The 23,203-nt window shown below is 42.9% G+C and overlaps 1 protein-coding gene across 1 annotated transcript in view; it reads left to right on the top strand.

Annotated features, from left to right (window-relative positions):
* Window positions 1-23,203, top strand: part of SHANK1 (SH3 and multiple ankyrin repeat domains 1) — an 852,931-nt gene that overhangs the window by 576,082 nt on the left and 253,646 nt on the right. The window contains exon 14 of the mRNA XM_073602155.1: window positions 14,132-14,207. Coding sequence (XP_073458256.1) covers window positions 14,132-14,207 — 76 coding nt within the window. The remainder of the gene's footprint in view (window positions 1-14,131; window positions 14,208-23,203) is intronic.

Genomic DNA, 23,203 nt, shown 5'->3' with positions numbered 1-23,203 from the left:
CCTGACATGTCATCAATTACCTCCTTCTCCATATTGTGCCAGGCTTTGGGACATCTGCTGTAGGGGAGACCAAGGCACAGGTTGCACCTGATCATCTGGGTGCAGTCCTTAGCCATATGACCCTGACCCCGACACACTGAACATATCACGGCTGAACAGGAAGAGCTCAAATGCCCCTTTTCTCCACAGCGGTGACACAGTTTCGGCTGACCAAGGTAGAAAATAGTCATCCTATCCCTTCCTATAAAAGCTGAGGAGGGCATGTGACGGACAACATTCCCATCCCTGGCCAACCTGACTGTTACTGACCAACCCCCAGTCCAGATGTTACGCTCATCAAGGATTTTGCTGGGCTTAGTCAAAACCTCACCATAGTTCCTTAACCAGACCTCTAGATCGCGAGCAGGAACACTCTCATTGGTGAGTATGATGGTTAACTTTTTCACCGTTGACCTTTGCGAAACCGCAACTGGGGCCAGACCTTCCCATTCAGGTCTTGACCTGCACCGAGCCTCATATCGCTCCCTGAACAGGTCAAGACCCTCTGGCCTGGTGAAACTAATGGTATAATCCCGTGTCCCAGCTACATGTATTAGAGCATACAGGTAATTTGCCCCAAAACCCATCTCCAAAATTAAATCCACCACTGCACGCCGTGCTGGAGGGATTGCACCACCTTCCCATTTGAGAATTACCACATTTCTTCTCGGACCCCCAGCAGAAGCCAGAGACCCAAGACCAGATCCCGGGGTGCCCAAAGTGGTAGGCTGCAGGGGGAAACCCTGCTTGGGAGCGGAGCTACCAGGAGCAGAGCGTACCACCTGAGCAAATGTAGGTTTATCAGGGCCAAGGCCCCACACTGAAGTCACAGTAGTCTGTACATTACTATTATTATTCACTGCTTGAACGGAGTTGGTAGGACTGTCTATCACACTTGAACTGGAACCATTGTTCATCACACTTGTACTGGGATGATTTTTATCAGTCACACAAACATTCACATTCCCATCAGGAAAAGTCACAGTTTCTGCTGCAATACCAGCTGTCTCCTGAAGCTGTGCTGTAGAGTCTTCAGCAGCTGTGGGGCAAACAGCTTTAGACTCAGCTAAAGGGGGGTTAATTGGCTCTGCTGAATCTTGCAGTTCCTCTGCAGGAATGTCATTTTTTAAATGCAAACTTTGCTGTACTGCAGCATCAGCAGGTACAGCATTGCCACACATGGGATTAGCAGCCTGATTGTCACTGGGCATATTGTCAGTATCAGTCACAAAAACAGTTTTATGCACCACATGGGACTTGACAGGCTTTACCTTGTCAGGCACATTATCAGTAATTTCCTCTTCATGAAACACCAGCTGATCTTCCCGCATAGGAGACTCCATTGCCTGGATTACCCTGAGCATGCCTCCTGAGTCCTGGGAAGGCATGGGGCTGCTTACCTCTCCCTGAAGGGGCAGGGGGTCTGAACTGGGGGTCTCCTCCTCCACCTCCATTTTTGTCATCCTAGCAAACCTTCTGTCATTGCAGAATTTTTCTTTGAAGGGCCCATCTCTGCCTTCCATCATGGACACAGTGGTCTCCTGGTGCTCCACCCGGACCTTGGCAAGTTGGATCACCGGATCCATTGACCCACGTTTCTGGCTATGCAAGCCCTCACGCTGCCTTCTCAAGTGCTTCAGCTCCGCTCTCAGTTTGTACAGCTTGTCTCTTTCCCTATTCAGGGCTTTAATCCCGGCCACCACTCGCTCCTGAATTGCCTCTGAACCTTCATCCTTACCAGGGGCAGAAAGATCACAAGCCATGGTTTGTGCAGGGGCAGGCATGTCACCCGATGGCCCAGGAGATGGCTGCGAGCTTCCAGCAGGAGAGGCCCTGCTGGCCTCCATGGCTTCCCCAGAAAGGGGCCAGGGATAGATTTCACCACCACTCCCCTCTCACATGGTTTTCCTGCAGAAGCTCCAGAGACACCTTCCTTCTGACACACCTGTGCTCCAATGATGGGTGGGGCACTATTCCTTCCGCTGACCCCAACAGTGGGGCACTATTCCTTCCGCTGCCATCAACAGTGGGGCACTGATCCTTCCAGTGGCACCAGCAGTTGGGCACTGATCCTTCCGCCGACACCGACAGTGGGGCACTGTTCCTTCGGCCGACACCGACAGTGGGGCACTGTTCCTTCGGCCGACACCGACAGTGGGGCACTGTTCCTTCGGCCGACACCGACAGTGGGGCACTGTTCCTTCGGCCGACACCGACAGTGGGGCACTGTTCCTTCGGCCGACACCGACAGTGGGGCACTGTTCCTTCGGCCGACACCGACAGTGGGGCACTGTTCCTTCGGCCGACACCGACAGTGGGGCACTGTTCCTTCGGCCGACACCGACAGTGGGGCACTGTTCCTTCGGCCGACACCGACAGTGGGGCACTGTTCCTTCGGCCGACACCGACAGTGGGGCACTGTTCCTTCGGCCGACACCGACAATGGGGCACTGTTCATTCCAGTGACATCAATGATGGGGCACTATTCTTCCCATGGCCACAAATTCTGATGTAGCATCCTGACGTTTAGGCAGGGTTGCTATTAATACTATTTGCCAAGTGATAGTTGCCTTGACCAATTGAGAGGAGCTCAATTGATTTCACCCTAATTCTGGAATTGCTGCACTTCTCTCTTCTGTCACTAGATGGCCGGGTTTCTGGTGACATTAGATAAGACAAGGGCATTGGAAGGATAGATTAGGAATGAATGGGGTGCCTCAGCCAATGGGCAGGGATTTTCTTGGGTCCCTTGGCTTCCTGGGAGAGCCTATTTATTTGGGTGCAGTCAGGTGGTCGGGGTTCTGTGCCACCTGGACGGCTGTCTGATTGGACATGTTGTAATGCCCTAGGGTGCTAGGCCATAAGCCTTGGGCCTATCCCAGGGACATCTGGCTGCTAGGCTGTCTTAGGGCCTACCCAGAAGCAAGAGAGCAGCTTAGGGTTGGGACTGCTGTTTGCAGTCCAACCAGAAATAATTGTTCCGCTGGCCGGGGAACCAGTCATGGTCGGAGGTAGGGGGGAAGCTGATGCCACTAAGGGACCATCCACCTCACCACCGAAGACCACTGTGAGTAAGCTGAGGCCAGTACCAGAGCAGACTTCTCACCAGCTGGGGACAGTGAAGAAGTAGGAAAACTTCAGCAAGTGCCAAGTCAGGGACCCAGTGGGACAGCAGAGGTGACACTTGTGGAGTGCCAAGCCAGGGACCTAACGTGTCAGCAGGGGTGAAGCTTGAGTATCTGTGAGTGCCAAGCCAGGGACCCAATGGTGAAGCGGGGTTGACGCTTGAGCAAGACACTGAGTGATAAATTGGAAAAGCTCAGGGGATCCAGTGGCAGTGGATGAATAAGTCTAGTGAAAGAATGGGAGCTCAGTGGAAGTGAAGTTCTACAATAGGAGATTGTAGAAGAAGTGAAAGAGTTCATTGCAACCTTTGTTAGAAACTGTTACAAGACTGTTGCCAAAGGAGACAGCATTCCTACTCATGCAGATGTGGTGTCTGGCTAGATACCTTTCCTGCATGGCTGTCTACCCATAGAAGTCTCCGAGTCTGCCAATTAACATTGTATCTACTTAAGGGTGTCCTGGCCCCAACCCTCTCTCCTACACTTCTGTTTAAGAGACAATAAATCTCTTTGCATTCAAGAAGTGTCTGGCGCCCATCAATCTACTTTGCATTACACCTACCATGGCTTTTAACCCACTCTACACAGAAGGATGTCAGCTGTCCCTAACCCTGGAGGTCACCATTAGGTCTCAGGGGTTGGGACAGCTACACTGTGGTAATATTTTTTTCCAAGGCCACAAATGACATTTTCTACTCCCACTGGCCACATTTTAAGTCCCCATAAAGTCTGAACGACAGTAAACTTGCCCTTTGTTTAGAAAGTTTGGAGACCCCTGTGTTAGATACTTGAACAAACGCTCTTAAAACAAAAAATGTTATAATGAAATTCTACTAGTAATGGCCAGCTTGGGTTATTCTGATTTCAGACTGATTGAATTGGTGCCATTGTGCATACAAGTTTTAACAATGACGTTAGTCCAATTGGGAAATGATTAGCGCATAGAATAATTTTGGAACGCTTTTGTTAGCAAGGTCGAGGTGGGTATAAGAGATGTTTTTCAGCAGAAAGCAACATGACTTTGATAGGACTTTAATATGGGGAAATGAGCATAGTGCGGAGTCAGCATTGATCGCTAGATGGAGGGCTTGTTGTGAGGGAATGATAACTGCATTAGTAAAAAGATGATCGGCTCATTCCCAGGATGAAGTGAAAATTCACTTTATTAGCTCCATAGTAAAAACAGCATGTCTGCAAGCTTGCTTCGACCCGACTGGGTTTTGTTCACAGCCACCACGAACGATGACTGCATTGTTCATCGTGAAAACAATTTAGTACAGGAGTGTTAGGCAGGATGGAATTTTTTACAGATCTGAATATGGTTTAAATTATTTATCCAGTTTTGAATAGGTTTACAATAGAAAGAAACCAATAAAGGAGAGACAGTTTGTAGCGTTGGCCAGCAGAGGGAATGAGAAGCCACATGCAGAAGAATACAGTTCAGCGCCACCGGCATACAGATGGTATTTGAATATAAAGCTGCTAATTAATCATCCCAGGGTGCAATGTGCAGCGTTAATACTAAAAGACCTGCTAATGATCCTCCGCCCCACCCGTGGCACTCCAGCTGTTAGGAGAGGAAATGGATTGAATAGTTTGGTCAGCCCAAAAGACCTCAGAGACTAGATGAAAAGATGGTGACCAACTGTGTCAAAGGCAGCAGATAGATCAAGTAGTACTTGCAAGGAATATTCACGTTTAAAAACATGTCGGGGGAAACATGAGAGCTGCTATTGCTCACTTTTTTCTGCAGGTGCATGCTCCAATGCTGTCATACTTCACTAATCAAGCAAGTCTCTGACCTGGAACAGATATGAGCATATTGGGTGGCCTGAGAGCTGACATACATATAATACACCTGTTTCAGGTCAATAAATCAAAACCCTGGAGCATGTGCTTGTCAACACAAATCAACGGCCTTCGTGTTTGTTCTGACAGATGTCTCTTAAAGCAGATCTTTACCCAAAAGGGAAAGTTCTGCTTTTCCTCCTCCTCTTTTACATTTGGCACAGTTTTTTGGTGGAGGGGAGCGGGTACCTGATTTTGACACCGCAGCAATCTGAGTGGGTTTTTGGCCCCCTCTCCTTCCCCTGCAGTTTTCTGTGACACATCACAGGTTTCAGAAGCCTGCGTGACCAATCAGAAAGCGCAGCACGAATTACGCATATGCAGTTGGAAGCCAGCTATGAAGCCACAAGGCTTCACTACCGGTTTCCCTTAGTGATGATTCTGGCGCCTGCACCCGAAGCTGATTGGAGAAACGGCTCTGTGAGGACATCTCTGGATCCATGGGCAAGTAAGTGCCCCTATATTAAAAGACATGGACCTGTCATCTGCCTGCTGAGCGAGAATCAGCGGAGAGATCCTCTGCTGAGCGGGCGGATCTGCTGGCGGACTCCACCAGTGAGAAAGAGGTCTTAGGCTACTTTCACACTCAGACCTCCCGAGTGTTAGCGGTAAAGCGCCGCTAGTTTTAGCGGCGCTTTACCGGCGCTGTACAGGCGGGAGCAGGGCACTCTTAGCCCCAAAGAAGGGGTTAACAAGGGGTTAAAAGCGCCCGAAAAGCCTTGCTGCAGAAGCACTTTGCGGGAGCTTCGGCATCGTTGCCCATTGATTTCAATGGCAGGGGCGGTTTAGGAGTGGTATATACACCACTCCCGCACCGCCCCAAAGATGCTGCTTGCAGGACTTTTTTTTACGTCCTGCAAGTTCACTGCCCCAATGTGAAAGAACTCTGGCTTACACACTGGGGAGGCTTGAGAGGCGCTTGAATAGTGCCTTCAGTGTGAAAGGGGTCTTAAGGAGTGAAAGCCAAAATGAATAGGATTAGGTAGAGAATTAGTTAACAAAATATAAGGCAGCTGATAAAAGTTTAAGAGATGAATGTTTTAATAATGAGTGTGATCTGGGTGTCCTTGAAATCAGAGTTAAAGAAAGTAAAAACACACAATCCTAAGTTAAGTTGGAAATTAGCCCTGGTAATAATGAGCAAATATTGCAGGGCTAGACGTGGTGTGATACTTTGGTCTCTGGAGTTTTAGGTGCACAGGTTTGACAAATGGCATTCCAAAGCTAAAAAGAGATAATTTTACTGATATTATGCCTGGTATAGTACATTTTTAAAATATGCTTAAAGCCAAACCATTTTCTTTTAGTCTTGGGTAGTGTATCTAGCATGGGAGATTTTCCATAACTTACTTTTCTGGAGATTTTCCATAACTTCCTTTTCTGGTGACAACAGAAACATTTTGGGTTTTCTATCATTTTCAATCCTGGTGATGATGGACATTAAGTTTTGGGGTGAGTTCATGTTAAGGATTTGGTTGTTTAAGGTCCATATTTGGATTTAGGTGTTGGGTTAAGTATAGAGGGTAGGCTGAAGTTACGTGTTGCTTAGTTTACACAGAGCTTTACAACTTGAGGGTCCTGCTCATTAGAGCTCAGCTTACAATCTAAGAGGGAGGGTCAAGAGATACAAGAGGTACTAACTGTGGGGGATGTGCTGATTGAGAAAATAAATGTATAGATGTTAGGTGGGGGGCCAGATAAGCTTCTCTGAAAAGATGAGTTTTCAGGGATCGTCTGAAAGTGTACAAAGTAGGGGAAAGTCGGACAGATTGGGGTAGAACATTCTAGAGAATGGGAGAGCCTCTGGAGAAGTCCTGGAGGTGAGCATGGGATGAGGTGACAATGGAGCTAGAGCAGGAGATCTTGGGAGGAGCGAAGAGAATGATTTGGTTGGTATTTTGAGACTAGGTTAGTGATGTAGGTTGGGGCCAGTTTGTGATAACATTTTTCTATTCAGATAAAAATTTTATTGGGACTGGGTTTCCAACACCTAGAAATACTGTACCTACATTAAATTGTCAAAAACTAAGAGGTCAGGTAAAAGGAGGAGAAAAGGCAAGACGAGAAGACTTTTTCTCTGTTGTTGGATCAAAGACAAAGAGGTTGCATGGGGATCAGATGAGGAGTGCAAGTTGGGTTGGCAAGTTGATTGCAGCTTAAGTTGAGCTCTTATTGAATCAGTCTTATCTCTGAAGTAGCAGCAAGTAAAGGGAGGTCAGAAGAAGGTTTCAGAACTAAAGAGCTAATTAGAGAATCGAAAATTTTGGAGAGATGTTTGGTAATAACTGCTAGAGAGAGAAAAAGTGAAATGGGATTATGTGCTAAGGGTCCATTTTTGTAGGAACAGAGCATGGATTTACAATGTTTAAAGACAGTCCGTGAAGGAGAGTTTCTCTGAAAATGTCTAGCAGATAGGGACACTTTTGATTCTTTGGGAATGTCCCCCTGTTCACCAATTTTGTCTCAGAGTTCAGATTTTGCTAGAAACACTGGTTGGTGGCCCCATTCCTCTAACGCCCATGCACTACTTGTTAGGTCTCCCTTTCCCTGGTGTCTCTAAGGCTCTGCGCAGATTGTTGTCTTACATTTTATTGGCTGCTAAATGGGTTATCCCTAGGCTATGGTTATCTACCTCACCCCCAACTCTCCCACAGCTACTCACTACTGTGGCTGATATACGCAGAATGGAACATCTGACGGCTGTGGTAGAGGGCACGGAGCAGAAATTTTCAAAAACATGGTCAACATGGGACAATTCTATATATGGCTCTGCAGGCAATGAATCTAGTTAGTCAACCTCAGATGTGTTCATATGCCTGTGGAATTATATGCTAAATACTAATCTTTTTATACAGTTTTTTATGTGGAGTTATATAGTAGGTTTATGTTGTCTCTGCAACTCCTTCACGGATAGGCTAGGAAGATGTTTCAGTTTTTCTCTTTATGGATTTGATTATCTTTCCCTCACTCAAGTCTACAGCTTAATCACATTGCTACTCCTTTAATTGTACAATTTATGTGTGCTTTGTAACTCTCAAAAATGGTGTATACCTGCATTATTTCAAATGTTAATGTCTTACATGTATTTTCTTTTGTATATTTGCAAAAACTTATAAATAAACAATTTCAAAAAGGGACACTTTTGGAGATAGCCTGGTATGCCATGGTAGCACTAAGATTGTCGGTTTCAAATCCCAACCATAGCACTACCTGCCTGGAGTTTTCATGGTCTCCCTGTGCCTGTGTAGGTTTCCTTCAGGTACTCCAGCTCTAGTATGTGTATGTATGAATGTGAGCTAAGAACCTTAGATTATAAGGTACTTGAGGACCAGGACTGATGTGATTGTACAATATATATACAGGTATTTAAAGCGCTGTGTAAAGTGATAGCACTTTATAAGTACTCGTAGTAAATAAATGTGGATGACACTGAGTTACTGAGTTTGAAGAATGTTACCTGTCGTTTGTTTACAGAAGTTAAAGAAACAACATTCTCATAAAACAAATTAAAATAATGGCAAGACATAAGGGAACAGTAGACATCTCTCCTGCGCTCAGGTGTCCAGTGACTACGTATGTGGTGCGACCAACTTTATGAAGTAATGCCTGCCTTCTTGCAGCCCTCCTCAGAACAATGGGTGTTCATAGACTAAAGGGAAACAAGAAAAGGAGGGCGCACCGACCTAGTGCATTACCACTGGTATAGCTTTATTAAAGCATTAAAACAGCAAGATGAATATTCATAAAGGGCTTTGACAAGGGAGCAGATGCGCTGTTCTGAAGATCGAGACACCAGGACCTAATGTCGAGTGGGTCAAACCGAGAAGAATGGCTGACGCGTTTCAGGGGAGCACCCCTTTCCTCAGAGCCTAAGTGGGCAATGGCTGATCTCTCATAGTCGCCTCTACATATGTGTGCCTGTGTCTGCAAGGCCCAATTGTTAGCGACGCCCACCCCAATAGGAAAAGCCCACCCATATGGACTTACCCTCCCTGGCCCCACCCTGTCCGTCCTAAGTATGACCCTTAACCCAACAACTGGGAACCAATACAATTGTTATTGTTGTTGCATGCTGAACCAATCCATATGGTACCGTCAGCATAAATCACAAATACTCGGGACAAACACCCTCCAAAGGGAGGTGAACAAACGTATCTTACCCCCTGTATGTTGTCCCTATAATGGTCATTTGTTGTGGGCTGGTGTGGGGAAATGATAGGGGGCATCGTAGGCTTCCGGGAGCCATGGAGGCGCTGTTGGCATCGGGTGGAACGCACGTCGTACAAGAGACCAGGAAGTGCGGGTACACCTGCATTCCACCCGCAACTTACGGCAGTCATGGCGTAATTTCCTTTTCCGCGTGCGTCATGGAACACTGTGTGTAGGGGGCGCGGCCCGGAAGTGTGGGTGTGTTTGCGTTACACCCGCTGCTTCCGGCCGCCGTGGGGTTGCCTTGCTGTAGCTAAATTGTTGATAAAGGGTGTGCGCGCACCACTACTTGTGCGCACGCCACATGCAACCATCCCTGCCTGCTATCCACTGTCCCCTACACTGATCTAAACACAATCCTGTAACAGGCACTGATTACACAGGGGAGGCGGCATATTAATCAGGGCTGGAAACAGCTCACAGGCACACATAAACCATGGGGTTTGCCCAAAGATGAAAATTAAATTTAAAATTAAAAGTAAAAGGTAAATTGGTTAAAAGTCAAATAATTATGCTCAATACAGTCCGCAGAAGCATCCATCCAAAGTGAAATAAATTGTGTAATGTAATTAGATAAAATGTCATAATATAAAAAATCCTAAAATGTAGCCATAAAACTAAAAACAATAATAATAAGAAGAATTGGCCATAAAAATAGATTACAATAAATAGATAAAAAATCTATAGATAGATATAGATTCTCTTAAAGCGGGGTTCCACCCAAATTTTGAACAATATCTGTATGTATTCTCTTCCTTGCCTAGATGCTGACATGCCGTTTAAAAAAATGTAAATCGCCGTAATTACCTTTTAATTTTCTATCCTTCTTTGCACTTCCTGGTTCTCCTCCCGTGGGAGTAGGCGTGTTTCTAGCCTCTCCCAGACTCCTGGGAGCTAGTCTCAGGCTTCCCAGGATGCCACTGAGCATGTGCGGGAACGAGCGGTGAATGCTGGGAGCACAGCATTCACCACATCCAGGAAATAAATGCTTGTGGGCTTCAAATGCCCACAATGAAGATGGAAACCGCCTACAGTGAATAATTTAAGTTATTCTTTCCGACGAAATCTGACACAGGCGGACATATTACACACAATATGTCAGTATGTAATGCTGAGAAGAAAAGTTTGTGAATGAACTCAAAAAAAAAAAACGATAGATAGGTGGACCCCCGCTTTAAGCCTATACCATTAATAACACCGTTAAAGGACTTTTATCAGTACAACATCCACATACCGACTGCTCATACTGAGTATAGATGTTATAGCTCATATATACATAGCAAATGTCCAAAGGATCACCCTACTTCATAGCTAACAATAAGGTATAATGTATTAACGGGCCAGAGAAATGGGGATTTTAAAGGTGCAAGTCAATTGGATAAATATCAAATATTTTGTATAAAAGAATTTTATACAAAATATTTGATATTTATCCAATTGACTTGCACCTTTAAAATCCCCATTTCTCTGGCCCGTTAATACATTATAACTTATTGTACATCTTGGGATGTGGTGCTAAAAACAAACTGGTGGATTCGTGCTCAAAAAATTCTTTAACGATAAGGTATAACCACTGGAGGGGCTAAAACAGTCCCCATATTGATAAAATATAATATATAGAGGGTATTCGTAAAAAAAAAAAAAAAAACAAAGCTTAAAAAATTAAAACCACATTTATAGCACTCTCCCACAAATATGCACCGAAGGATACCTCTGCGGACTATCATACTACAGAGAGACCATTACCCGCTAGCACCTAATGAAAAATTGAATGTGAACCAATGATGGTGATATACATAAGATTACATAATGTGTAGGCTCTGAGGAAAGGGGTGCTCCCCCGAAACGCGTCAGCCACCAGCCATTCTTATCGGTTTGACCTTCCCATTAGGTCCTGGTGTGTCGATCTTCAGAACAGCACATCTGCTCCGTTGTCAAAGCCTTTTATGAATGCTTGTTTGTGAATATACATCTTGCTGTTTTAATGCTTTAATAAAGCTTTACCAGTGGTAATGCACTAGGTCAGTGCGCCCTCCTTCTTTTCTTGTTTACCTTAAGACATAAGGGAACGCAATTGTACTGTAAAACTGTAGTGGATTTTTAATGTTTGTTCTTATAGCCTATAATGCTTGAGTTAACCTTTTTTTTTTAATGACAAACCGTAACAATACTATTTAAAGCGGAGTTTCACCCCAAAAAACGTTTTTACATTCTCACAGTGCTTTTTTTTTTTTTTTACAAAATTGTTTTTTTATTTGTTTTGATAGAAAGTAGTTTACAGGTTCAGATAGTACAAATGCATCCATAAACAAATCTCTTTTACAAAATATAAAAGAAAGTACAATAGCCCAACGGGGGCCAACTGTTATAGTTATACATCATATTTACCAAATTCCTCAACGGAGGAATGAAGTATACCACTGGTCACATAAGGGTAATGAGTGTGGACCTCGTAGGGCACCACAACCTAAAATCACAATGCTATATACAGCAGGGATATTTCCATGAACACAACATCCACACCATACATGCACCCATCTATACTCATTCACACAAAAAGGCAAACCTTGTCCCACCCCGCCTCCACCACACCGTCCCTCCAGGTACACAAACGACCCACCATCCAAAGGTTACAGCCTCCCCTAGACGTCAAAACAAAAAAAACAAAAAAAAAACAAAAAAAAAGAAGAAAACCCATCAAGGGGAGGCCGGATATAGTTATTGTTGTGAGAGCGGAGTGTCCTTCCAAAAGGAGTCTGCTATATCAAAGAAAATAAGAAAATAAGTCCCTCCAAAAGGTGGACATAACAGGGCAGGACCAAAACATATGCATGTATCCAGCTTCTGAGAAGCCACACCTAACACAGGAGGCTGCAGAGTCATATCCCATACGGGCCAGCCTAGCAGGAGTGTAATGCATCTGATGTATAAATTTATATTGTACATATTGGTCATTTGATCCAATAAGGTCCAGAAAGCACACCTCTGAGGCCTCCTCCCACCCCTCCTCTGACAACCCGGGAATTTCCTTTTCCCATTTCCGCTGAGCAATCTGAAAGGGTTTAACGCCCGCCACCTGAAGGCGAGAATAAATAGTAGTAACAATTTTCCCAATATCGGGATATGACAATAGCACCTCTCACAGTGCTTTAATAGTAATAAAAAACATTTGAATTGAAAAAAAATGTTTTACTCACCAGAAATGCCCTGTTGCTATGTGGTGGCTCCTAATCTGCCACATCCGGGTCCGCGGAGCTCCGCATCACTTCCTCCCTCGTCTGTGCTCCTGGGAAAGTTGAGTCATCATTTCCCAGGAGTCAGTGGGCAGGAGCGTGTCAAAAAATCGCGTTATTTCACGCCAGTAAATGATGCAATTTTAGGCGGATCTATCTAGGTTGCCATAACAATGGGGCGGGACCTTACTATGTCGTCGCCCGTTATTATGGCAACTTGGTAAACAATCGGTGCTACGGCCACCGGCGCATCGCGCATGCGCGAGTTTGAGAGGTGCATGCTGGTTACCCAGCATGCACCTCTCCATCGCTAATTCAGGAAGAGGCAATGGTCAGAAGAGGATTTTATAGATCGTAAGAGTAGAATAAAAGGATAGAGGTCTTAGCCACTAGCAAATATATATATATATATATATATATATATATATATATATATATATATATATATATATATATATATATATATATATATATATATATATATATATATATACACACTTTATTTTTGTTGTTAATGCATTATGATGGGATGCCTGTTAAAAAAAAAAAAAAAAAGAAAAATTCTGTGGCCGGAACTCCGCTTTAAGTTAAACATTATAGTCTGTAATACCCATACATGGGGTCAGCCATATTTGAGGAATATCTCAAAGTAGAATGGACTGCATACATTTTATCTATGATCATACTTCTTGCTTCAACCACACCCTTCAGGCAAGTCTAGACTCTCATAAAGGGCCCAGTCAATGGCTGCCATATAATCCAACATCGTCATAAAGTACAAGATAAAATCCATCTGGCGTGTGGATAATACCTGCACTTTTAATATGAAAACTTTCAGGTGAAAACTAATCTTTTCGCAAGTCCGGAATAAAGTCACAATGAACACATCCTAGTTTATATATTTGTTTTGTGCGGTATTAAAAAATCATCCAATCATTAGCAGTAGGTAAGGTTATATCAGCCAGTGAAGCAACAGCATTCAGAAATGGACCTGATTAGATACTACATAGTTTGTTTGTTTTTTTTTTTTGTTTTAATTGTTCCTTCATTTTAATTTAGAGGGATGTTGAATTGTATGACTGTTACTGACTTTTGATCTGGATTTTAAAGTTGTATTTAAAGTAAGCCAGGTTAAATGATACTATTTGCTGGATGGACATAGATGTGGGGTACAGTATTTACTAAAACTGGAGCGCTCTGAATCTGGTGCAGCTGTGCATGGTAGCCAATCAGCTTTTAACCTTAAGCTTATTCAGTTAAGCTTTTAACATTAAAGCCTGGAAGCTGATTGGCTACTATGCAGAGCTGCACCAGATTTTGCACCCTCCAGTTTTAGTAAATCAGCCTCACATGTTTTCCTACTTAGTAACATAGCACATTAAATATATATCACTGTCCCTTCACCCCAGGACAATTCTGTTGAAATTTCAGTAAAAATAACACAATCTCAAGGTGACTTTGCCTGTTATTGATTTTTTTTTTCAAGGATGCTTCACTGTCTGATAATAGCATCTACACATTTGTCACATCTAAATTAACACCAAAAGTATGGCATAGCTGCAAGAAAAAATGGAAAAACTGTGTCCCAGTTACAGTGACTATTTCCTGAAAATATAAGACTATTTGCCCATTTAATGTAATTCTCACACTATTTTTCCTCTGCTTGTTTCTTGTCAGAGAGCCGGAGTGACAAAGCCAAGCGCTTGTTTAGACACTACACGGTTGGATCCTATGACAGCTTTGATGCTCCTAGGTAAGAGATTCTCGCTCTTCTTTATGCTGGGTTCCATCTGTCTACAGGCATCATAACAGTGTGCTGTGTCTTCAAGGACATTTGCAGGTGTGATTATGGCATTGACTGATGCCAGGCACTTCACGGTGGTCAGGGTGCCTTAACATGGCTCAGGGGGCGCCCCTCATTATATAAGGCTGCTTACACGGTGGCCGTATATAGTGTAATGATTGAGAGAATGTTAGTGGCATGCTGGCAGTTTAGTTATATATACAGTGTAGACTATGTATACAGTGCAGGCAGTCTAATATATAGTGCAGTCAGTGTGGAATTTAACAAGGGGACCCCCCAGATCCTGCCCCCCCCCCCATGTGAATAGGTATGGGGTACCCATTCACCTACCCATTCACCAAAAAAAGTGTGAAAAAGTAAAAACTACCAAGGACAGTTTTTGACAATTCCTTTATTAAAAAGGAAATAAATAAATAAGTGTCCCACGTTGTCCATCATCTTCAATCACGCCGCCCAACGGACCCGAAAAATTGACAATAAAAAAAAGCTCCGCCTCGATGGGAGGCGTCCCGCCGACTGCTGTCTTTTCACTGTGATGGCTGTTATATAGTGACCTCCACCCTCCTGACGTTGTGCCGTCAGAGGGGGCGGGGTCTTCTGCTTACGTCAATGGGTGGCCCCGCCCTTGCCTATATAACAGCTGTCACAGTGAAAAGACTTCCCAGGGAGGCGGAGTTTCTTAGGTTTTCTTTTGCTAATTTTCTGGTCTGTTGGGTGGCATTACTGATGATGGATGTACATCACGGGCACTTTTTTTTTTTTTACTTTTTTTAATAAAGGAATTGTCAAAAACTGTCTTTTGTGTTTTTTACTTTTTGACACTTTTTTTTGGTGAATGCGTAGGGGGTGCAATTGTACCATTGTACCCCATACCTATTCTAATGGGGGTGGGTTTGGATAAGGGTCTGGTATGGATTTTGGGAGGGACTCCATGCCAATTTTTTTTTAATTTTAGCGTGGAGTTCCCTTTATATCGATACCAGACCCGAAGGGCCTGGTATGGACTGGGAGGGGGACACCCACGCCAATTTTTACCTTGATTTTTATCCATATTGCCGGGAACCGGCAATTCATTACAGCCGCGAGCAATTTTAAATGACAATTTTTTATTTTAGAAATGTAATTCTGCTGCGGGACTCTAAAGCACATCAGACAGATGCCCCACTTTACAGGCAGACAAAGGGGACCCCCAGGGCATGATGTTTAAAGGAATATTTCATTTTTATTGTTTCACTTAAAGCATTCTTAAAATCACTGCTCCTGAAAAAACGGTCTTTATGATACACGGTCTTTATTGATACATGTCCCCTGTGGCAGTACCTGGGTCCCCATACACTTTTTAGGGCTATAACTTTTATATAAGCATTTAAAATGAGCCCTTTTCATTTTTGATGTTCGTGTCCCATAGACTAATAGGGTTCGCACAAATATTTTGCCTGTTCGCATGTTCTGGTGTGAATCAAACCGGGGGGTGTTCGACCTATCCTGAAAAGGGATGTTCAGACTTCCCCCAACAGATATGATGTGAGGAAATGCTTAGGCTTTTTTTGCAAATGACTGGAATAGAAGTGACCTGGAGCAACGTTTTCTTTAGGAAAACAATTGAAGCCCATCTGTTGCTCTTTGTCTATCTTCCCCAGTGTTAATGTTAATGTAGTTCTAATTAAAAAATGGGAGTATACGTATGATTTAAAGATTTGAATTTATTATTGTTGATTTACCTTGGTTTCTCTGTGGGCTCTCTGAGGGCTTGGAAGTTGTAAAAGCCTTGATATTGACTTGATATTGACATGCAGCCATCTTTATCTGGTGTCTTTTTTTCATCGCATTCGTTTTTGTTGCCAGAAACTAGATTCTGGGCTTTGGTTTCAGTACTGAGTACAACAGAAAATCCTAATATACCCCTCACCATAATGCATCTCTGCACTAGAGTACCACCACCTAGCGCTCCCCTATCTAATCAAAGTTAAAATGTCTCTTTTAGCTACACCAAAAAAATCCTGACCAAAATCAGTATGCTTAACCTTACCCTCAAACTAGTCCCTAGCACTGACCTCTGTAACAGCAATCATATTTTATCCTGCATCGGGAGTGGACTGTGTCCAGTTATTGTGGTTCTATATAGGCTTTATGCACACCAGCGGTTTGGCCCATACAGAAATGTAAAACAATTGCATTTTTTGGGCAGCAGACCATGCCTGCTACAAGCAGGCTGTCAAAATCAATGACAGGCTGAAATGTGCAGTGCTGAGAGGGACTTGTGAAGGGTTGTATGCACTAGAATTGTTTAGAGCAATTTTTTTTTTCTTGTGTATGGATACCTTCAACAACCATAAGAAAGGTCTATTTTTCATTCAAGTGAATTTTATAGTGTTTTTAATATGTTTTTACAGTATATACATATAAACAGAGTTCCGTATGTAATTAATAGTATCTGTTTTTGTATATGTTTTTAAAGGCATTGTTTCTATGTGTAATTTGTAATTATATATAAATAGGGGCAGCAATATTTTCTCTGTACAAATGCAAATGCTGCTTCCAGTTCTTCAGTGCTGTGTTTTAGTTTTGCTTTACTGCTCCTGTTCACAATGTAAGTCTAAGTCAGCTGACTCACTAAAAACCATGCCCTCCCTGTGTGGCTGATGTGTTAACTCAACAACTGTTAAGCAGGTATGAGTGACAACTGTAGATGAGAACAGAGCTTGCTCTTGTGGTGTACACAATTCTACATTCAATCCAATAACACAAATTAGAAGAGAATACATGTTAAAAGTAATGGTCACATTAAAAATTACTATAAGGTAAACACTGACATAATGTTTTAAGGCACTGTACACTTTAAATAGTTTTTGTTATTTTACCTCGGTATTAGTGTAGTTATATTCTCTGCATTGTTTGTTTGCCCTACCTTGCAATGATGGGCTCACGTGTTGTGGCTGCAGTTTGTAGTGTCATGGCTGATCATTTCTCCTACGTTCACGTATTTATTCACTTGGCTTGTCCCTATTCGCTAAAGAGACAAGCAAATAATTGCTTTTGTCACACGGTGTCCAATCCATGCCTTGCCTTTGCTTTGTGTTGCATCACAAATGTGAGAGTGCTAATGTAATGAAAGACTGCAACAAGTAAGAAATATGCCCTGTGAATGAACACATGCAGCCTGTTATCACTGTATTGCAAACTATAAATCAGTAGCACTGAGATGTAACAAAGTATGATAAAAGGTACCCCTCTCCCCCACACCGCATTTTCTTAAAATGCACAGCATTCTGCTACTTACATGATGTGCAGTATAGGTTTACACTTTAACAGACCAGCCAGTGCCTACAAGACGTACACTAATGTTACCCTATTCTTTTCTTATCACAGCTAAAGCACGTTGTCAGTATGGCTTTTGTGAACTCACCTTCTTTATAGCGAGAGGGCTTTATAAGCATACCGTACCTCCCAACCGTCCCTGATTCGCCGGGACCGTCCCGGAAATTGGTCCTTGTCCTGGAGTTCCGGTGAACCCGGGCTGAGTCCCGGAATGCCCGAGGCGTGTGCGGGTTGTCTTGGCTACCGCATGCCGCGAGCTACACTTGCATAGCAGCCGGCATCTCTCTGTGTCGGAGTGCACTGAACCCACCCCTCCTCCTGTTGTAATTTTTTCCTGTACACAGAGGAGGAGGGAGGAGGAGGCACACCACTCTGCCTGAACAGCATCGGATAGCAGAAAATTGATGAAGTTAAAATACAGGTAACCTTACACTGCTGGCACATCATCACTGCATGGATCATTTTCAAGTTCAGCTGTAATATGTCATGTACTGTGTCTCCAGTCTATGATTGACTGCTGTATGCCAGGTATGCCAAGTATGCCATTGCCCCCAGTCTCCAACAACCCCTATAGCATGTTCATAGTCTCTGACAGTCTCTTGGAGCATGTCTGCAGTCTCTGACCATCTCCTGTAGTATGTCTGCAGTCTCTTACCAGCTCCTGTATTATGTCTGCAGGCTCTGACCATCTTGTGTACTATGTCTGCAGTCTCTGACCATCTACTATACTATGTCTGTAGTCTATGACCATCTACTGTAGTATGTCTGAAGTCCCTGACCATCTCCTGTCTGCATAGTCTCTGACAGTCTCTTCGAGCATGTCTGCAGTTTTTCTTGTATCATGTCTGCAATCTCTAACCATCCCCTGTATAACGTCTTCACTTTCTGACCATCTCCTGTAGTATGTCTGCAGTCTCCGACCATCTTCTGTATTATGTCCATACCTCTGCTATGCAGTCCATGAGTATTTTAATGAAGTTCTTTAAGTTAGGCTCAGACAAATTTTATAGGTACAAGGAAGCACAGGTTTTGTTAAACCACATCCCTTAAGCCCCTCTCACTGCTAAGTGCTTGACCATGCCCACAATTTACCACGATGTAGTGTGCCGCAGGTCTTTTTACTCCTCCAGTGTCCCTCATTCTGAAGTTCAAAAGTTGGGAGGTATGCTTATATTGGTATTGGTTCTTTTAAGCCAGCTGACCTAGGTTCAAAAGCCAGGTGGTGCATCATAATCACAGAGAATTCCACCTGGTAAATTTCCACATTAAAGCAGTAGTAAAGTTATAAATAAATGAAAGTCAGGTCCGCCTGCAAGGTAATATAATGTGGTAGAGTGCGATGCATACTACCACATTATGAAAGAGTTACTTTAAAACTAAGCCCTCCAGTGGCGCACTGTCACCGCTGACAGGCTTCCATCTTCACCCAGTCTTCCTTCTGGGTCTGTGGGCTCCAGTCGTTTGAATGGCCGAGCCGTGATGATGATGTGCGGGAATCATGGCTACAACACAGAGCTCTGAAGGGACTGCATGAGTATGTCGTTGCTTAAGAAGGCACGCATCAGCGACGTCAACAGCTGGCAAACAAGTGAATATCTCCTAAACAGTGCACGTTTTGGAGATTTTCATTTTACCTACAGGTAAGCTTTATTATAAGCTTACCTGTAGGTAAAAGTCAAAGCAGAGTTTACTACTCACTGGGACAACAAATTTTGAACTCCACTGGTTCCCCCACCAACCCATGATAGCGGCAAACCCAAACCTCATCCCTAATTACAATCTGATTGTACAATGTTTGTACAATATCCTTTAAAATTTACCAAAAACATGTAATGTGAGGAAATACCTAAAAACCACACTGCATACTTTTTAGTGGATCTAAAGGAAATACAGTCATGCTATAAATGTGTGGTCAAGAAATAACTGGATGAAGTTGGATGTCTAAGAACTCAAGAAGAGTTATCCTTCAGTACTTGGAAGATAAAAAAAACATTCTGTGGAGAAATCCTCCAGAAAACCATCATTTCAAAGCCAAATATTTTTTGGTGTGTTGGATATAGTAGGAAATGGCTAAGACACCTGTCAGTTTTTTTTTGTTTTTTTTTACTGCCTGAGGTTGATTTACTAATACTGAAGAGTGCAAGAAGAGAAGAGCCCTAAGGCTCCTTTCAAACGAGCTTGTCCGTGTCCATTAATCCCCGCTGAGCAGGCGGATGACAGGTCCGTCTCCGCTCAATGTGAGATGGACCTGTCAAAGCCCCGCTGTCCTCTATGGAGATCGAATGAAAACGGACCGCCTGTCTGTTTTCATCCGATCCTATCCAATCCGATTCTCCAGATGGATGGCAAATAGGGTTTCCATTTATCTGGATTTCACAGACAGCATCAGATCGGATAGCGGTAGATGTCAGCGGACATGTCACCACTGACATCCACTGCTCCATAGAGGTGCATGGAGCGTCCGATCAGGTCGGAAAGCCCGTGTGAAAGGGGCTTAAGCCAGTTCAGCAAACTAAGAGGAAAGTTTACAAAAACTGGATCACTCAGAATCTGGTGCAGCTGTGCATGGTAGCCAATCAGCTTCTAACTTCAGTTTGTACAATTAAGCTTTGACAAAAAAACTGGAAGCTGATTGGTTTCTTTGCAGAGCTGCAACAGATTTTTCAGTCTTCAGTTTTAGTAAATCAATCCCTCTGTGTCCCACCTGAGAAAGTTTACTTCACTTGCTGTCCCAGAAACACTATAAAATTAAGAAGAAAAGAAATCAGTTGTCACCAGGACAGCTGTTCCCATTGGAAGACTTCCCCTCACCTCAACTTCTGTTTTGGTGACAACTGTAACATTTGGAATTACCCATCATTTTCTGAATTACAGATAATGGTCACCAAGATAAATAGGACAATTTTCCCCAGTGGCAACACAGATCGTAATAAAAACCTGAAAAATTAGAAAGGGGGTACAGGATCATTTGTTTCAATAGATGTTAGCTGGGTGTTTCGTAGCTTGGAAGGAATAGTTTCTCTTAGGTAACTCTCCAATAATACCCGAGGGTCGGCTCGTATCTCAGGTAGAAGGTATACACAGGTACGTGCCAGAAACAAATCATGTCGTGTCCATTTGTAATTTTATTTGAACTTTCATACCATGAAAAGCCAACTTAATTTGAGAGCTCAGAGGGTCTGTTTTTATTAGGATGCAAAGGATAGAAGTGGACCTTCTTAACCACTAATGCCCCGTACACACGATCGGACTTTCCGACAACAAAACAAAATTTTTGTTCGAAGGATGTTGGCTCTAACTTGTCTTGCATACACACGGTCACACAAATGTTGGCCAACAATTACGAACGTGGGAATGTGGTGACGTACAAGACGTATGACGAGCTGATAAAACGCAAGTTCAATAGCCAGTGCGGCTCCTTCTGCTTGATTCCGAGCATGCGTGAACGTTAGTGCGTCGGACCTGTGTACACACGATCGGAAACTCTGACAACAAAGTTTTGTTGGCAGAAAATTTGAGAACCTGCTATCAAACATTTGTTGGCGGAAAGTCCGACAGCAAATGTTCGATGGAGCATACACACGGTCTGACTTTCAGCCAACAAGCTCACATGCAACATTTGTTGTCGGAAAATCCGATTGTGTGTATGGGGCATAAGAGTCCAAAATAGGTCTTTTCAAGTTACCCAATTCAAAATAAATTCACCTGCTCCCCTCTTTTGCGTTTCACTCCATTCAAAGCATATTCATAATCTCTATGGTTAAGTCTATGACTTAGTCTATGTCTTTAAGTCATACACTAAGTCTATGACATAGAGTTGACTCTATGGCTAAGAGGTATATGACTAATTCTGTAATATAGAGTTTAGGACTATAAAGCTTGGTCATAAACTCTATGACTAAGCTTCAGATGGAATAAAATGCATAAGAGTGAAGCAGATAGGTTTATTCAAGCTACCCAATACAAAATAAATCAATCTGGTTTTATTCCATCTGAAGCTTGGTCATAGAGTTTATGACTAAGCTTTATAGTCTTAGTCCTAAACTCTATATTATAGATTTAGTCATATGACTCTTAGTCATAGAGTCAACTCTATGTTATAGACTTAGTATATGACTTAATGACAGACCAAGTCATAGACTTGACCATAGAGATTATGAGTAAGCTTTGGATGGAGTGAAACACAAAAGAGGGGAGCAGGTGAATTTATTTTGAATCGGGTAACTTGAATAAACCTATTTTGGACTCTGAGACATTGAACGGCTCCACTTATATTCATTGCATCACAATTTGAAGCTGTTCAAGTACTGTTTGGACCTGGCATCCTCATGTCAGTACAGCAGCGGTGACAAATCTAGAGCGGAATATTTGGGGATTGTTTGCAGTAAGCCCTTTTCATTAGGGCTTGGCAAAATTGAAAGAAACTTGTTGAACTTCTGGAAATGGTGGGACCCCGATGGATAATAAAACACCAGACAGTAAGGTACACGACAGATGCCAGTTTAATAGACATAGTTATTTACAAAACCAAATGCCAAATAAAGTTAACAACTGGACACAATTTTCTTTCTGGCGTTGCCTTTGCATTTCATGCTCAAGCTGAGTAATAAAAACAGGACAGAGTTTTAAACACTTCATCATTCTATCCAAAACTTTAAAAGTTTGGGCTTTAAATATACCTTTAAGGACTAACGCTACCTTTGGGCATTATGATTTTGTGCAGAGATGAATTATTAAATTAGAATTAAATAGTGTGATGCTCCAACATCCCAAGCAAGCACATCAAATTAAACATCACTTGGGGCTGTATTGACTTGATACAGAATTCTATGTAACACCCCTGTGCTAACCAAAGGAAATCCGTTTGTGGAGGATGTACTTACAGCACAAGGTACTGTAACTAACCAAAACCTGCTTAAAAGGATTCAGCAAGCCTTTCTTTTTCCATGGAAGGCAGGTGTCACCTACTGTATATGGTCTGTCAGCCTGTTAATTGATATGTTTCTCTTTATCACAACCCAAAATTCCGGTTCCAGGTGTTTAATAACTTATAACTCCCATACCTTGCATTACACTAATATAATAATTAATGCAAAAGATTGGTAGCATAGAGAGATTTTAAAAGAGTGTAAACATACACCGATAGCCTTAAGATATTAGAGAGTTATTAATAATTTGATACATAAAATCCAAATCAAAGGGAGCTCCATGCTATAACATAGCTATGGAGGATAGTACAGTAATTACTTCTAGCCCAGTTTAGGGTTCACAGATTTAATCTAAAACGTCAGAATACAAAATGAACAAAAAAAAAAAAAACCTGCAAAACTCCCCCACTTCTTCTGCTATATAAATAACTTTCTTTCCGGTGATCTTTCACATGCAGGTAAAAAGTTTCTCCTGGCTACTGTAGCACTACCCCTGCAGGAGCCATTGGCGAATATGGTTATCTCCCACCCTGCACAGCCAGGCACATCTGAAGTCAAGAAGCAGTCCTTGCAGCTTTATTTTGTTTTTTATTTAGGGGAATTAAACTTGGATAGGCTAGGGGTTGTTATGGAATGCCCACTTGTTTAGTAGAAACTAGGGATGGTCTCGATGTTTGAGTCGAACGTAAGTAGAACAAA

Source organism: Aquarana catesbeiana, linkage group LG10 (assembly GCF_042186555.1).
Source record: "Aquarana catesbeiana isolate 2022-GZ linkage group LG10, ASM4218655v1, whole genome shotgun sequence".
Lineage (NCBI taxonomy): Eukaryota > Metazoa > Chordata > Amphibia > Anura > Ranidae > Aquarana > Aquarana catesbeiana.
This window is presented reverse-complemented; position numbering and strand designations above follow the sequence as displayed.